Raw genomic sequence first — 17,762 nt, 5'->3', positions numbered from 1 at the left:
AATGTCAGTGTATATTGATTATTTAAGTAAGCAAATACTGTAGATGATCTGTTAGTATAACTCCATACATTCTGCATTATTTTATTAGCATTATTTTATTAGCCTGTAGTGATCTTTTACAAAGCTGGATTAAGCAGGTTATTAAACTTTATATAAAAGTTTATATAAAAACTGGGGCCTAACTGTAGTCAACAGAAGTTGTCTCACTGAAAACTTTACACAATGGAAGTCAGGAGGCCTTTCCAATATGCTTCACAGGGCCCTGATATCCTAATATATCATATATATTGAAGAATCAAATACTACCATGCCCATTTGTGATTTTTTTTAAAAAGCCCAAATTGTTCCCATTGTTGTTGGATCAATTCATCATAAAACAGTATGGCGCTGCATAAGGTGTTTGAACCTAAGTATGCACATCATTACAGTTCATCCATTACAGGTCATCATCCAGCTGGACGCGGACTGATGTTAAACATAGCTATCTGCAAAGCAAAGAATATTTGAGACAATATATTCTGAAGAAAGTGTGCTTTCCCCTTCTATAGATGGGATATTAGTCCATTCAGTAGATTTACATTCTGTAGATGTTGTTTCTTCGGCATGTATATGTTGCCCTCAAAAGATGAAAAACAAAGGACCAATCTCCCAAGTTTTACAGTGGTTACAGTTTATCATTAGTCACTATAATCAATAAGGTTAAATTAAGTAGTTTTTGTATTTGACTGATCATACAGTTTGTATAAATACAGCATTACTGTACATGGAATATCTTTGTTTTCCACGGATGTGCATGTGTAACAGAGTTTGTGTACTGTGTATTCTAAATACATATGAACCTTACCCACAGTTCCCTCAGGTCTGAACGGTGTCACTAATACCACAGACCTTTGTATATTTATGCAAAAAATGCAAGTCAAGGGAATGGATTCTTCCCATGACTGAGAATGCAGAGTTTCACTCTTACTTAACAATCAGATTAAAATCCAGACATTTCAAAATTCTGACTTGAGAGGTTTTTAGGTAATAGTTCTGCCAATTAATCCCTTCTGTGCATGCTGTTGTGGTTTCAAAATAACATCTTCCAGTTTTTAATTTCTCCCTGCTGCTGCTGTGTGGAAGGGGTGGGGGTGGGGGAACCCAATAACAGTCTAATAATTTTAAAAAGAAATGGCAGAGAGGAGAGCAGCAGCTCTGACAGTTGTCACATTGCTGTCAAATTCACCAGCTGAACTGAAAAACAATAAAATGGAAATGTTTTCCAAACCTGATAAATGTGAGGTTACTTGGACGCAGTAAATATAAACAAGTTACAGGAACAATTTGAGGAATTGTGAATTTGGAAGTATAGATGTGAATTTAGAAGTGTAGAGGAGAATATGATCTATCTAATTAATTACATAATTATATAATATAGTTTAACTGAAAAAAATAGTTTGTTGTATAATAATTATGCTGCTGTTTGCATGGGTTCTGGCAGCAGATTCAAAGCACTAAATTTGCCCTATTAAAACAGATGAAGTGCATCCATGCGCTCTGGAGAATCCCACAGACTTCAGGAGGCCTAGACCGGTGCATGAAGTTCCTAGTTCTCGCAGGTGCCTCTTAGACTTTTTCATGGCAAAATGGTGCTTTTTGCCATGCATAGTTACTTTGTTTTGGATTTGTTACATCACTAAAGACACATATGGGAGCTTGTAGCTTGTATTTATGGAAAACATTTAGGCAAATACAGGATAAAAGTCCAGCATATTGTACCAGCAATTCACAGAACAATCAAAATTAAAATTAATTGGAAATATAGAAGGCTGTCTATTCCAGGGCACTGTAAATGACTCTTAAGTCTTTCAAGGCATTGTTCTTTTACAAAATGCACTGAGAAAAGTAACCTTGCATATATATATATATATATATATATATATATATATATATATATATATAATTAAACAGTAATGCTTATATATTCAGAATAATAAGTTGCAATGTGGTTCTCAATAGTTTGGTGACATATCCAAATAATATTTTGAAACTGTTCTGTGTTCTTCTAATGAAAAGAGTCAGGGAGAAGTGTTAGAAATGGCATAAAACCTCTCATCTCACACCTGTCATGTTTACAAGCACTTTATATTAATTGACAAAAAGCCCTCTATTTTTATTAGCTGTTTTCTTTTCAAGTTCACAGAAACAACTTTTCTTTTCAACCCACAGAAACAAGTACACTCAGTTCAAGCCAGGAGATCTTGTTTGTGTCTTAGCCTCTAGTACTGCAAACATCCCTGTGCTTTGGTAATATTATTATTATCATCATAAATTTGAAGGTCTTAAATAAATTTTATTATTGGCAATATCCCTCCCTATCACCAATGCAGAATCCTCTACATCGCAAGCCCTTCCCATTCTCTTACACTACACCACCTTTCCACAACAAGATGGAAATACGTAATCATGCAATTAAAAGGACAGGTGTAGACTAGATTGGAACTATCAAGGTGCCTTACTAGTGGAGAGCTCCAAAGAATGTATGTTGATGACCTGAGCTGTGCATTCAAGAAGATTCCTATCAGGATCACTACTCGCCAGAATGTTCTGGGAGCAGATCCATTCATGGATACAAACATGGCAGTCAGCTGAATTTGAAACAAATGCCTTGCTATTATGTTTGGCTTCTAAGTAGGTAGTCCATTTGATTGCTCTTGGTGAGTAAGAATCTCATTAGGTGATCAAGCAGAGGGAAAGTTCTCCCCCCCCCCCTTTAAGGCACATATAAGGAATGCTAGTAAAAATGTTTGTTGGTTGCAAGGCTCACTTTCAGGAAATCCTCTTCCTACCTTCCCCAGTAAAGTCATGAGCATTCTACAATTTTATAAATGAAATAATGCTTTTCAGAGAACAGTTTTTCTGGGAATTTGGATATAGAAAGTGACTGTGTTATTTCCAAATGTGAACGCACTTCTTAGGATCTGAGATCTTTTCAGTCCACTGGCCTAATCCTTATAGCTTTGGTGTTCTCTATATCATCATAATAGGTCTGTGCATGTATTAGTGGCCAGCCAAGATTCATGGTTGTGGTTGGCTCCATCTCATGCTGAACTTTTGCATGTGGTGCCTGTAACACCTTGTTACTGATGGCACCTCTCAAAAAAGCCAAACAAGAAAGGACAGAAACCATCCTCTCATATTTTTCCATGGAGGAATGAAGGGGTGATTTCTCTCACATATTGAGCTTTTGCAGGAGGCACCAGCAACTGCTGCCCCGGCTTGCTGCAAAAGCCCAGCAGGAAGGGAGTCTTTGTGCTCGATTTGTCTACTTGTATTAATCTTGCACCAAGTATCAGGTCAGCTTTCCTCTTTTATATCTGATGTCCATTCCCAACTCAATTACCAGCATCATTTCCTGACTGAAACATTTGTACTTGTCTTTAATGTTTTACAGCACTCTCAACAATAACAACATCACACGACTCTCAGTGGCAAGTTTCAATCACATGCCCAAACTCAGAACCTTGTAAGTAGTTTGGTATTATTGTTCCTTGTGGCTTTTGAAATCATGATCTGATCAGATGGTCGAAAGGAATTTTTCTTGGAAACTCTAATGTATATTTATACATTGGTTCTTAATTTTAAAATAAATAAAAATGTGGTCCGAATGTATTTCTCTAAAGAAGATCTTTTAAATGTTTAAAACTGCTAGTTTTATGTTTGGGAACTATATTTTAGGATGGGACACACACACTCTCTAATACTACAGTAATGAGACAGTCTACTATATTCACTGGCTTACATCTAGACTAAATTACTCATGAGTGCACCCACTGAAATTAATAGGACTAATTTCAATAGTACTGCCTATGAGAAATTTAATCTGGATGTAAGCTATAGTAGCCAAAAGTTCTGATCAGGAGGCAATGAAGCTGCAATGAAGAGATTGGAGGACCTGAAGTGTCCCTTACAAGCCTTAAACCCCACAAAGCTTCTTGTGCTACTGGTTGGGAACGACTGTTTTGGGGCTTTGACCAGGCTTCAGTAAACCCACTCACCTCCTTGCCTGTGGCAAATGCCCTTTCCCTACCGGCAAGGAACAAAAGCAGGGGTGCCTTTTTTTGGTACCGTTCTCTTTGCTAGAACTTTGCAGAGATGCTGCAGGCTGCACATGCAGCTCTACCTCACAACCCCTGGAGCAACCCATTTCCCTGGCCATATTCACCTCAGGCACCACTGGAAGCCCTGCTGGAGGCTGCTCATCAGGGATCAGCTGCACTCCTACTAAGATCCCCAACAGAGAGAAAAGCTGCTATTTGTCCACTCCCCCAGTTAACATGAGGAAAAGAAACTAATGAGGAAGGACACTCTGCAGGCAGGCTCCACCCGAGGCAGCTGAGGTAGGGAGGGAAGAGATCAGAAAAGGGGCAGTAAGAATGACACGATAATTCCTTACCATCCTGCTTTGCTTCTTTCCTTGACTTGTGGCTTGTTTAAAAAGCCTCTTCTCCAATCTCTCCCTCCCTTTGCCTTGGCGGCTCTGTGTGTGAATGGGCCGATGATGGCGGAGGAGGGGATGTGAATACCCTCTCAGGAGTCTAAGCAAGCAGTATATTTGGGAGAAAGCCAGAAATTCACTTACAAGGTGGGGATTACAGTACTGGAGGCAGGGACAGAAGAAAGAGAAGATAAAAGAGATCTGAAATGAGCACTTTTTGTGCTTGGAGTGCAAATGCCATGAAAATTGGGGAAGGGTTGGTCAGTAGAAGTAATGTGTTTGGTGAGTAAGTAAATTGGTTTTGGCTAGTGCATCAAGACAAAATTTGTAGAGACCCTTTGTAATGCCAGAGCTCTCAGTTCACTACCTGATGGTGACGCAGTGGCCTGAAACCATCCCTTACATCACCAAATCATTCCTCCTGTACTGTGGGATAGGTGACCCTTAAGGTGGATTTACGTTCATAGTAGTGGCATAGCTGATAAATAAGATGGCAACTGCAGCATGATGTACTTTCAGGAAATAGTTTATAATCCTCAGAGGGCTGCAAGTGTGGATGGCAGATTTGATCTTATAAGAGATTAAAAATGCCATTCATTTGATTGTGGCACAAAATTTGTCTTTAATTTGGCTGACCCAGGTGTTGTATATCCGGGCTTATAGATTTATGAGGGTGAGTGTTAGGTTTTCTTCTAGCTATTCAAAATGTCCACACCAGATGATTTTCAGAGAGGATTTTTCTTGGGCTTCATTCTTGTGCTTGTTCTTAAGCACTGCACTGATATTAACATGTGGTGAAGACACTGGAACCTGTGATTGAAATATAGAACACTAAAATTTTATCTTCAATAGATTCTGCGGGACAAAAGTGGAAAAAGATTTTGAGGAATTGAATCAGTCATGTTTCATTTAATATCACAGTAAAATCTAAGAATGGCTGTCGGATATGATGAATGCAAAACTTTTATAAGCTTTTATTGCTGTAATGCTGGTAGGCCTAATTAAATTAAAATGACACTTCTAGATTCTAATACATAAAATAAAACAAAACATAGCATCTTCCAGCTGTGCTGCAATTAAGGTTATGTTAAGCATTTGCTTCAAAATCTCCCATTTTTAGCAGTTGTTCCTTGCATATAAAATATGCTTAAGACAATTCAGAAAAATAATTGAGCAAGTTTTAAATCAGTGTTGATTTAAACAGTGTTCAATAATAATAATTTTATAAAAAATTAAAACTACAAATACAGTGGTCCCTCGACTTACAAACTACTCGACATAAGTATTTTTCGAGTTACAAACGGCAGTTTTAGATCCGGTTTTAGATGCGGTTTTTTCGACTTACAAATTTTTAGATGGGGTTTCCTCGACTTACGAATTTTACATGCGGTTTCCTTGACTTACGAATTTTACATGCGGTTTCCTTGACTTGCCTGCCTGTTTACTGCCTGTTTATTCTTGAAAAGAAATGTTCCTGTGCAGTTTGCAAGCCTTACTGGGGGTCTGGGTCTTTTTTCTAGGCTCCGGAACGCATTAATCCGTTCCCAATGCATTCCTATGGGAAACCGCTTTTCGACTTATGAACTTTTCGACTTACAAATGTGCATTCGGAACGGATTAATTTCGTAAGTAGAGGGACCACTGTAAAATGGTTTATGGTCTTTCAAATCCAAATCTGATGCTCACTCTTGATGCATTTAAAGTATTGAGAAAATCAGTACTAAGATCCAGATGTCCATGTTTCTCACGGTGCAATGATCTGATGAAAAAGGTCCACCAGTTTTTTTCCCCTCTCCCCCCCCCACTGCAAAAGCAAGACTGCATAACCCATGACCCAATGCGTGAGAATGAGAAGCTGCTGCAGCATCAGACTTGACAGAGTGACAGCAGCTGCGACTGTGATATTCTAATATGTATAACTTCTAGTTTCTCAGTTAAGAAATAAACAACAAAACTTTATTTGACTATTTACATAGTTAAAGAGTCCAAGTTATATTTAGAGAGAAATGCGAGGTCTGCACTGTTTGCCAGTTCAGCTATGAGGGGTTGCTGAGTAGGGATGTGCATGAATTGATTAAATAATAATGGTGCTAGTAAGTAACAGCCAATCTAGTCAGCTAGCAGCACTGTGTCTGAGAAAGGGCAAGAATGTGAGGCTTTTAAACATTGACACCATGTAGCTACAATGCCTTGAGAGAAGTACCAGGAAAATGACTAAAACTAATAGAAGCAATCATCCTGCTCAATTTCTTTGACATAAAATGTCCAGGATGACACTTTTCCTACATCTTAGACAGGACATCCGATTCCTGGATTGTTCAGGCAAATCCTGGGCATGTGGCAACTCTAGTTGTAACACACATGATACAATTTAAGCAGATTTTAAGACTTAATTATATATATATGCCATATATATGGCACCACACAATAGTATTGTATGCACAATTATGGGAAAGAAAGAGGCATGATTAATAACTGCTTGCTGTTCAGACACCAGAATGAACATTGTTGGTCTAAATCTTCATATCTAGTATTAGTGTAATTCTAGCACCTAGAATTGAAGTCCCAGAAACTAATGTTAGTGTAGCTGCTAGCATTGGACTACGGTGGACAAGTAGCATGCACTACTTTCCTTACCTCTTACAGTAGATCACATAATCGCATGTCACTCTGTGCGGCTAATGTGATTCGTATCTCTGTGAACATATATCAGTGCCATATACTGAGTTAACCAGCCCTAGAACCAAATACAAATTTTCAAAGCCCTTGTGGTACCTGGGGAGCTAGGGAAGAAAAAAATTACAGGAGCAACTCAAGCCTCAAGATGGGAAGGGAGTTGGGGGTAGTCCTTCCAGACCCAAGAGGACATGATGCAGCCTGTCCCCTGCCCCTACTTGGACCTAGGATTGGTAGTCCTAGGACCAAGTGGGGGCAGGAGACAGGCTGTATCATGTCCTCTTGGCTCCGGAAGGTTACCCCAACTGCCTTTCCCGTCTTGGGTAATGGTGTGGGAAGAGGAGAGATTCCAATAGACAAGAGTTCCCACAGAGTTCCAACAATAGCATGGATGTCATTCAGTTCTGATAGCACCCTACAGTCTAACATGTCTTTTGTACTGAGACAACTACACAGCCCTAATATTTCGGTGTTTTGATTGTGTTGCTGCTGCATCTCTGTATATGTTTTACAGTGTTACAGGTTTTATATATATTTTTAATGATTGTATTCTGCTTTGCAATATATGCTTCATGTTTATAGTGTCAGACTGTCAGTCTGTTTCTTTCTGTTCTAGCAGCTGCTCTTCAGGGTTTCAGACAAGGGTCTTTCCCAGCCCTACTTGGGGATGCTAGTAATTGAAGCTGCGACCTCTGCATGCAAAGCATGTGCTTTATCACAGCACTATGGCTCCTCCCCATAAAGGCCTGAGGGCCAACACATGACTTACAAAATTTAGGAGCATAGGAAGCTGCTATATACTGTGTCAGACCACTGGTCTATCTAGCTCAGTATTGTCTTCTCAGACTGGCAGCGGCTTCTCCAAGGTTGCAGGCAGGAATCTCTCTCAGCCCTATCTTGGAGATGCCAGGGAGGGAACTTGGAACCTTCTGCTCTTCCCAGAGCAGCTCCATCCCCTAAGGGAAATATCTTACAGTGCTCACACTTCTAGTCTCCCTTTTATATTGGGTGGGCCCTGCTTAGCTAAGGGGACAAGTCATGCTTGCTACCACAAGACCAGCTCTCCTCTGAGAGAAATTTAAAAATAAATAAATTATAAAATTGCTCATGAAACCTGTTTTTAGTGGATGAATTAGCTTTTGGACCAGGTTCTTGATCCCTTTCTCCTTCTTGTTTTTTTTATTAATGTAATGTTATGTAGATACCTTAGGCAGACTGCAAAATGAATGTCAGTGACATCATAAATTATTCTGAAAATAAGAGTTGATTTATACTTCTCTGTCATATTCCTTTAGTTTGAGAATGCGTTAAAGTCCAGCTGAAGTCATTTACCTAATTTAGTGAATATATTTGTCTAGTATCTTATCTTTAGCAAAGTGCTTTTTGCTACCTGGCAAAAAGCCATGGATCTTGCATAGGTCCTTGCCAAGAAAGAGGCAACTTATTTAATTCCTCAGTTGCTGCCATTTGGTCTTTTAATTTCAAGCATTGCTTTGAGTTTGGGTCCTAAGGAGCCAAAAACAACTAATCCCCTCTTTTGTGATTAAACCAAAAGAAATGGAAGAGAGAAAAATGTGAAGAGTTCTGCCTGTACTGAATTATTTGCTTTATTCAGCAGAAAACAAATTTGAGCTACTAAAAGGATTTCTACAGGCAGTTACTATAGTGACCATTCATGACCCAAAATACTCATATATTCAATTAGAAGAAAAATCTTTTAACTTTTTTCATGTCCTTGTCACTGCAGTGGTCATTCTTCATGCAATCACATACTTTTCTATAGATCCAAGTTAAAGGACTCCATGTAAATATTAAAAAGCATTGGTGACAGAATGGAACCCTGAGGGACTCCACATTAGAAGCTCCCATTTTTGAAGAGTAACTGTCACCACATGCCACCATCTGAAATCTACCCAAGACATAGGAGTGGAACCACTGTAAAACAGTTCGTCCTATCGCCAAAATTCCTCAGGCAATCCAGAAGGGTACCATGGCTGATTGTATCGAAAGCTGCTGAGAAATCCAAAAGAACCAGCAGAGTTGCACTCACTCTATCAATTGCCTGGCGAAGGTCACCTGTCAGACTGATTAAGGCAATCTCAATCCCATAGCCAGCCCTAAAGCCAGTTTGAAATTAGTCTAGATAATCAATTTCCTCCCCTTCTTAAGAAGGGGTCTAACCACCACCTCCCTCAGACAAGGTGGCATCCTGCCCTCCTACAGTGACCCCTAGTTGATATCAACTAGGCCATCTCCAACAACCTCCCTGCAAGATGAAAACAGCCATGTTGGGCAAGGATCCAAAGAACAGGTGGTAGGCCATACTGCTCCAAGCAGCTTGTCCACATCCTCAGGAGTTCAAAACTGAAACTGGTCATGTATTTATTTATTTATTTATTTATTTATTTATACATTTATATCCCACTCTTCCTCCAAGGAGCCCAGAGCAGTGTACTACATACTTCAGTTTATTCTCACAACAACCCTGTGAAGTAGGTTAGGCTGAGAGAGAAGTGACTAGCCCAGAGTCACCCAGCTAGTATCATGGCTGAATGGGGATTTGAACTCGGGTCTCCCGGGTTGCAGCACTCTAACCACTACACCACGCTGGCTGTCGTATTACCCATGTATTTATTAAATAATGTTTATCCTGCCTTTCCACTCACAATAAATGCTCAAGGTGACAAATACTAGAATAAACACAAAACAATAACACAAAATCAAACACAAAATTTAGCAAATGAAAAAATAGCAGCTCAACTAATCAAAGAGATGAGAGCCAATAACAAATCAATTCCAAGTTATGGTAGGAAAACCAAAGGCTCCAAAATATTGATGCTGGTGAGTTGTTTTGCCAGAACATTTTGTACTAGCTAAAGTTTCCAGGCAGTCTTAAAAGACAGTCTCACCTAGAGCACATTACAATAGTCCAAAGTCAAGGTAATGAGTGACCACGGCCAGATCTGTATTCTCCAGGAACTTGTCATATATTACTTGAAACATACTGACTTGTTTTTTGCTTTGTTTTATTTCATCTCCCCGCTCCCTGCTTCAGCCGACTGCACTCCAACAACCTCTATTGTGATTGCCATCTGGCTTGGTTATCTGATTGGCTGCGTCAGCGACCTCGGGTTGGCCTCTATACCCAGTGCATGGGCCCATCACACTTAAGGGGTCACAATGTAGCTGAAGTTCAGAAAAGAGAATTCATCTGCAGTGGTAAGAGCATCAATATTATTTTAGAAGTACCCAGACACAACGTATTAGAGGAGTAGCTTGGCAGAAAGCATGTTTAACACCAATTTCACTAATGGTACACAAAACATAGTGAGCTTGAGCCAGTCACCGTGTGGGCAGATAAGTCTTAACAGAGCACTGTTTTTATCCCTGGAAGTTTTTCACATGGGGCTTATAAAGCCCTTTAATTCACATCTCGTCCAGAATGGAGGGTGTGCGTTCACATATTGGCCAGATTTACCTCAAAGTCCCTGCGAGTTATCGGGGAGCACTTACACACAATTTGGGTTTTTCACAGTGCATCACTGTGTAGCCTGATTTATATCTGGGGTTAAAAAAAAAATCCACTATTTGTGTAGGATTTTGGGGACAACCTTGAGTTCACAGTAAAGCCTCCCAGTAAACTTGTGGTAAACCCTGCTGTGTGTACAAGTTCCTGCTGATGCAGATTCAAGGCAGTGCAAGTTGAAGATGGGAAAGTGGGAGACCTCTGCAGGCCTTCCATATCCCCATTGAGGCATCCCTTTCTGCCTGATACAATATACATAAACTCCAGAGCATAACAAATTTATTCAGGAGCAAGGGGGAAGGCTGGATTGCAACACAGGAGCTGCCCAAAGGCTTCCCATTTCCCCGAGCAGCCAGTTACACTGCTTGCAGTAGCAGAGCTGTGGAAGGGGTGGAAACAGGCCTATTGGAACCCTCCACATGAGAATTGCACCAGTGTATAAGTGGATTGAGCATAGACTCAGCAAATATCTTATCTACTCTCATCACAGCATATATACTTTGTGTAAGAAAGCTACATATACTCTGCGGGAGAAGACTATGCAACATGCATATGTGGGTACAGAATATGTGCACGCAGAGCTTTTTGTATGAAATATGTATAAGTTTGAAGTTTATACACAGTTTATCCTTTTGCTCCAGCATTTTCTATAGTTTCATAACCACCTCTCACAGAGGAATCCCAATGGCATGGAAAATAGAATACATTTTGTACAGTTTGCCATGTCTGTAGCTTTTCTGTTTTTGCAATGAAATAATAAAATGACTAATGGCTTCTTACTAACTCGTTAATTTCTATCTCTCTTTATTTATATCCCCTAGATGAGGAAGAAGGCAAGTGCATTTTCTTTAAAAATAAATACATCTCAATTTATACTAGAAATTAAATTGACAGTAAACACTGTTGCATTCTCAAAGCTTATGCATACAACAGTGGTACATGTTAACTTTTTATTTTTTAAAAAAATGAAGTTTCAATTGAATATTACTTCTTGAATATGGCAGCTGGTGGTCCTATGCATTCTACAGAACAAGCAGCAATATTCTATATATGCTTACCGAAGGGTTAATTTGATTTGCTTACTGGCTTTGCTGAACAATTTCAAAAAGCTCCTATAAATAGACAGACTGCTGAACATATAGCTATTGTTGCTAACGAAGGCTGCACATAAATTACGTTTTCTTCTAAGTTAACATAAAGACTGAGAGTTAGATAAAGAAGTTGTTTCCCTATACAAGCTCTATATTGTCACTCAAGTGCTCGATGTACTATGGTGGAATCTGTACACCTATCAGTATCACCTGATAGTATCACCTATACAGTGTATGAAAGCAAAGCAGCTGCTTTTGTGTATGTTTTTAATAAAGCATTTGAAATTTGTATTTGGGAGTTAGGAAGGGATAGGAAAAACTACTTTTTGTGATCGCTGTAGCATTAAAATGAGTTAGGTTTTTCATTAATAGCATTCTTACGGTTTTAGAAGTAGCAATCTGTTACTGTTTCCAGGTCATCAGTCTTTTATGGCTCCCTCCTGCAGCGTCTTGCACTGCCCCGCTGCATGTACCTGTAGTAACAACATTGTGGACTGCCGTGGGAAAGGACTTACGGAGATCCCAACCAATCTGCCAGAAACCATAACAGAAATGTATGTAACAGGGTATTTCCCCCCTGCATTTACTTATGCTTTTCTTTCATATTGCTTCTTTATATTTGTTGAATGTATGCTGCTGTTTTATCCTGAGTCAGACCACTGGTACATCTAGGTTTGTATTGTCTACACTGGGGCAGGCAACAATGGAACTCCAGGTATTGCTGAACTACAACTCCCATCATCCCTGGCCACTAGAAAATTGTGTCTGGAGATGATGGGAGTTGTAGTTCAGCAACAGCTGGACTGCCAATTCTATCCCTGCTCCACATGGATTGGCAATGTCTGCCTAGGATTTCAGACAGGGATCTTCCCAACCCTACTTAGAGATGCCAGGGATTTAACTTGAATCTTTTTGCATGCGAAGCATGTTCCCTGCCACTAAATTGTAGCCCCATGCCTTGGGCTTGCTATCACAAGTTTGTATAGTGCTGAGATGGAACATAGAGAAACGTTTCCTTTTCTGGTTATATAACTGGGTGTGGATCAACCAAATTTTCTTTCACATAATCTTGTATTTGCTTCTCTATGCTAAATACAGCAATTCAAACTCCATTAAAAATATATATTCAAAATTGGGCATACATTGTCTTTAAATTTGTAGTTCACTCCCCTTACATGACATTAGCCATAATTTAAAACAATCACATATGAGATACTTACATTTCAGTGTGGTGAAGATGCTCTATTCTTTCTTCAGCCACTTCAAGTGTGCCATTCTTCAGAGTAATGTGATGAAATAGAACACCTAGAAACCATAAACTTGATGACTTTTAAAGGTTATAAGTTTATTCGGTCATTGACCAGCAAACTTAAATGTTAACTAGCTGAATCCGCATAGAGCATCTGTGTGTAAGTGCTAATGCACTCGGCCTTCCCCACCCCCTCACTCTACCTTCCTCACCCCAGAGACTTGGTGGGGTGACAGAAGGCCCCCTCACTCAGCCTTCCCCTCCTGCTCAGCCTCCCCCCAAGACTTGGTGGGGCAACAGAAGTCCCAACTTGTTCTGCCTCCCCCTGCCCGCTCACCCTTTCCTTCTTACCTCTCCCTCCTGCTTGCCGCTCACCCTTTCCTCTCTCCCACCTGCTTGCCGCTCACCCTTTCCTCTCTCCCACCTGCTTGCTGCTCACCCTTTCCTCTCTCCCACCTGCTTGCTGCTCACCCTTTCCTCTCTCCCACCTGCTTGCCGCTCACTCTTTCCTCTCTCCCACCTGCTCGACGCTCACCCTTTCCTCTCCCCCCGCCTGCTTGCCGCTCAACCTTTCCTCTCACCCGCCTGCTCGTTGCTCGCCCTTTCCTCTCCTCGCCACTCCCCTGCCGCTCATCCTTTCCTGTCTCTGCTGCCCCCCACCACTTTCCTCTCACCACCACCCCCTGCTGATTGCCCTTTCCTCTCCCCACCCACCACCACTTGCCCTCTCCTCTCCACCCACCCTCCCACCGGCCACCTGGCCTCCCCACCACCACCCACTCATTGCTTGCCCTTTCCTCTCTTCTGAGGCCTCCTCCCTGCCTTCTGTCTCTCTCTGGAACTATTGCAAAATGTGCCACGTACCACCCGAGATTAGCGGGTCACCATCTTAATATCAGAAGATAAGGCACTCAGCAGATTTACTGAAAATATCTCTAGAGGGTTCTGGAAGCTAGTTAGTTCCTTGAATCTCCAAGACTGAATTAACCAGCCTTTGTTTTTAAAAACACTTTTTTGTAAAGTTCTTAGTATCCTGATCACTGCTATACTTCTAAATAACTTATGCTGAAACAATTGCCATCACTTTCAGGAGAAAGTAATTCCAAATAAATATGTTGAGGATTGTGGCCTCATCCCTTATCTACCCAAAGAGAAGTATATCATTTTACTGCTGCCATCTGTGAACCATGTGCACATTGGGAGATGTACAATAAAGGAGACATTGTAGTTGCTTCACAATGATGGAATGCCCCAGAGACCAAATGTCCACAAATATGACAAATTCAAATACACCAAATATTTATATATTTTCAACAAAAAACTTTTCAACAAAAGTTCCCAAAGAGGTTTACATAGATACAGATACATAAACAAATAAATAAAGTGGCTCCCTGTCCTCAAAGAGTTCACAATCTAGAAAAGGAACATAAGATAGACACTAGCAACAGCCACTGCAGAGATGCTGTGCTGGAGATGGATAGGGCCAGTTGCTCTCCCCCTGCTAAATAAAGAGGATCATCACTTTAAAAAGATCTCTCTTTGCTCAATTAGCACCTTCCAGAAGTATGGGAGCAGGGGTGTGGCTACCATTCAGAGCTAGAATTTGGTATTAGGAGTTAGATGTTCAATCAAATTGTGTCTGAAATAGTACGGTTTTAACAATTTGTTGGGGCTCCCCTGACAGTTGTGCCCATAAATTCTCTCTGACAAATGTGTCAACCCTAGTTACAACTATGAGCAAAATGAAATGAAACGGAACTACTTCTTGTACAAGGAGTAGCTCCTCCAACATCTATCTCTCTCTCTCTCTCTCTCTCTCTCTCTCTCTCTCTCTCTCTCTCTCTCTCTCTCTCTCACACACACACACACACACACACACACACACACACACATACACCAACAAGCTGTTTCCCCCTAAGTTTTCCATTTTAAATCCACCCCCACTCTATTTGATAATAAATTTCAACTCATTGGTGAACACATTAAATTGGTGATTAAGATACACACGGAGGCATATAGTCACATTATTTATGATTACTGGGAATTTAATAAGTGGATTCTTGCTTAAGTGTCTCTCAGAGAACATTACTAATTGTTGGACTTTCAACTGGTTGAAACTTATTATCTGATAGAGGGTGTGAAGAATTAAAATGGAAACCTCAGGGGGAAACGTGTGTGTGTGTGTGTGTGTGTGTGTGTGTGTGTGTGTGTATGTGTGTGTGTGTATGTGTGATACTCCTTGCCTTAAATGTGTTGTGTGTTCAAGTTAAATTGCTGAGCATTTTGGATGAAGAAACAAGATATTAGGTTTCCAGTGTTTCCTACTCCTTTTCAGTAATGACATATCTAAATGCATTCTTGAATTTTCCCTGCTTGGGAGATATGAAAGTTGTCTCTGCATTGAGAACTTGCGCATCTCTTAGGTTCAGAAGATTAAGGGCTGTTTTTTGACCGGGATTGGAAAGAGTACTCAACAGTGGAGCTTGGTGGCTGTTTCACGCATTTTCCCCTATAGAGTTCTTTGCACAGGTGAGGATTAGGAGCTCATATAGTTTTGGGAGCAATAGCTGGGAGTGGAGCTTCTGCAGAACTTCATATTGTAAACATAAATGACTGTTTTGTTTTAAGGCCTCCTGCTCCTTGCATTTCATCCTGCTACTCCATACAGGAAATACTTCCGATTGGCTAAGAGGGGCTCTCACAAGAGGTCAGGTGCTGCATCAGGCCATTACTGTTAGAGAAAGAAGAATGGGACCCCAAAAATGTTCTCTAGAGAAAAGGGGGTTCTTTCTGTCCATATAAGTCGCAGATAAACCCAGAAGCCCATTCCCCCCTTACTAATTATAGAGATGATCTATAAAGAGGGAAAGTGGTTTATTTAGCCATAGAGAGAGCGCCCTGCTAACTAGGCAGAGGCAGCTTTCAAAGTGGTGTTTCTCTTAATTAACCCCAGTGCAGCATCCCTCCAGTGGTTGTTACTGGTGTCTACTTTGTGTTTATTTTTAGACGGTGAGCCTTTTAGGGGACTGGGGACCATAATAATGGTGCTAGTAAGTAACAGCCAATCTAGTCAGCTAGCAGCACTGTGTCTGAGAAAGGGTAAGAATGTGAGGCTTTTAAACATTGACACCATGTAGCTACAATGCCTTGAGAGAAGTACCAGGAAAATGACTAAAACTAATAGAAGCAATCATCCTGCTCAATTTCTTTGACATAAAATGTCCAGGATGACACTTTTCCTACATCTTAGACAGGACATCCGATTCCTGGATTGTTCAGGCAAATCCTGGGCATGTGGCAACCCTAGTTGTAACACACATGATACAATTTAAGCAGATATATATATGTGTGTGTGTGTGTGTGTGTGTGTGTGTGTATATATGCCATATATATGGCACCACACAATAGTATTGTATGCACAATTATGGGAAAGAAAGAGGCATGATTAATAACTGCTTGCTGTTCAGACACCAGAATGAACATTGTTGGTCTAAATCTTCATATCTAGTATTAGTGTAATTCTAGCACCTAGAATTGAAGTCCCAGAAACTAATGTTAGTGTAGCTGCTAGCAATGGACTACGGTGGACAAGTAGCATGCACTACTTTCCTTACCTCTTACCGTAGATCACATAATCGCACGTCACTCTGTGCGGCTAATGTGATTCATATCTCTGTGAACATATATCAGTGCCATATACTGAGTCAAGTCATTGATCCATCTAGTTTGGTATTGTCCATGTCAACTGTCAGCAGTCCTCTATGGTCTCAGTCAGAATTTTTTTTCCAGATCTGCTGCATAAAATTCTTTAACTGAAGATGCTGAGGACTGACTACCTTGTACATACAAAGTATGTGCTCTACCACTGAACTATAAGCTGTTTAGAACTGAGATGACAAAAGCTAATTCAGACTGTAAAGGATTAGCAGGTTGTACAAACACAACTTAGTAACACTATTAAAAGTTATTTACATATTTATTTCTTGATTGTTATAACACTTTTCAGACCCATAGCCAGAGCATGGCCAGGGTGTGACATCCCACCCACCCACCCAAAAAATTATCCCACCCCCGCTCCAGCCCAGGCCTGGACTGGCCCACCAGGAAGATTCCTGGTGTCCCCCCTGCCCACACTGTGCCCCCCGCAACAGCGTGAGTCATGAGGAGGTCGGCTTCCCATTCTGCACCCAGACAGTGAGGAAAGCAGTCCCTGGCTGGGAGCGTGAATTCGTCAGCAGCAGTGAGATCAGCATCAGTAAGCAAAGGGTTAAACCTGGGAGTCCCACCCTTCTCCCCAGCAGCCTAGCTGTTTCTGCTGCATTCTTGAGCTGCTTCCTGGACGCTCAGCATACCGCAGGAGGCAAGAAGGGAGCCAGATGGGAAGTGGAGGGACTTTGAACTTCTTCTCTCAAGGATAGTAAAACAAAAACTTTCCCATTCCCCAACCCATATCTGTTTGTTTTATTTGTTCCCCTTGATTAAGCCACTGTGTTTTTCTTTTCACCCACCCTGTATGAACCGTGTGTGTGTGTGTTTCTTCCCTCCCAATTTGAAGAACTTGTATGTGTCTGCCTACATTTGAAAAGCCAGTCTGCTTGTGTTTTTTCTTCCCACCCACCCCCACCTCCCTGGTTTGAATCTCAACCCCTCCCCTCCCTCCATTGTAAACTTGTAATAAATATCCTCCCCAAGTCCAACAATATACCTTCTTGTGATGAAATTATTCAGTAAATGTTTTTAAAG

At 40.7% G+C, this 17,762-nt stretch overlaps 1 protein-coding gene across 8 annotated transcripts in view; it reads left to right on the top strand.

Moving 5' to 3' along the window:
• SLIT2 (slit guidance ligand 2) overlaps positions 1-17,762 on the top strand; it is a 426,589-nt gene that overhangs the window by 264,438 nt on the left and 144,389 nt on the right. For all 8 annotated transcript variants that reach the window (XM_053253821.1, XM_053253820.1, XM_053253817.1 and 5 more), the window contains 3 exons: positions 3,434-3,505; positions 10,209-10,372; positions 12,186-12,324. In XM_053253821.1, coding sequence (XP_053109796.1) covers positions 3,434-3,505; positions 10,209-10,372; positions 12,186-12,324 — 375 coding nt within the window. The remainder of the gene's footprint in view (positions 1-3,433; positions 3,506-10,208; positions 10,373-12,185; positions 12,325-17,762) is intronic.

The sequence above is a fragment of the Hemicordylus capensis genome, chromosome 5, assembly GCF_027244095.1.
Source record: "Hemicordylus capensis ecotype Gifberg chromosome 5, rHemCap1.1.pri, whole genome shotgun sequence".
NCBI lineage: Eukaryota > Metazoa > Chordata > Lepidosauria > Squamata > Cordylidae > Hemicordylus > Hemicordylus capensis.
The sequence above is the reverse complement of the archived record's forward strand: the minus strand, read 5'-3'. Positions and strand labels throughout refer to the sequence as shown.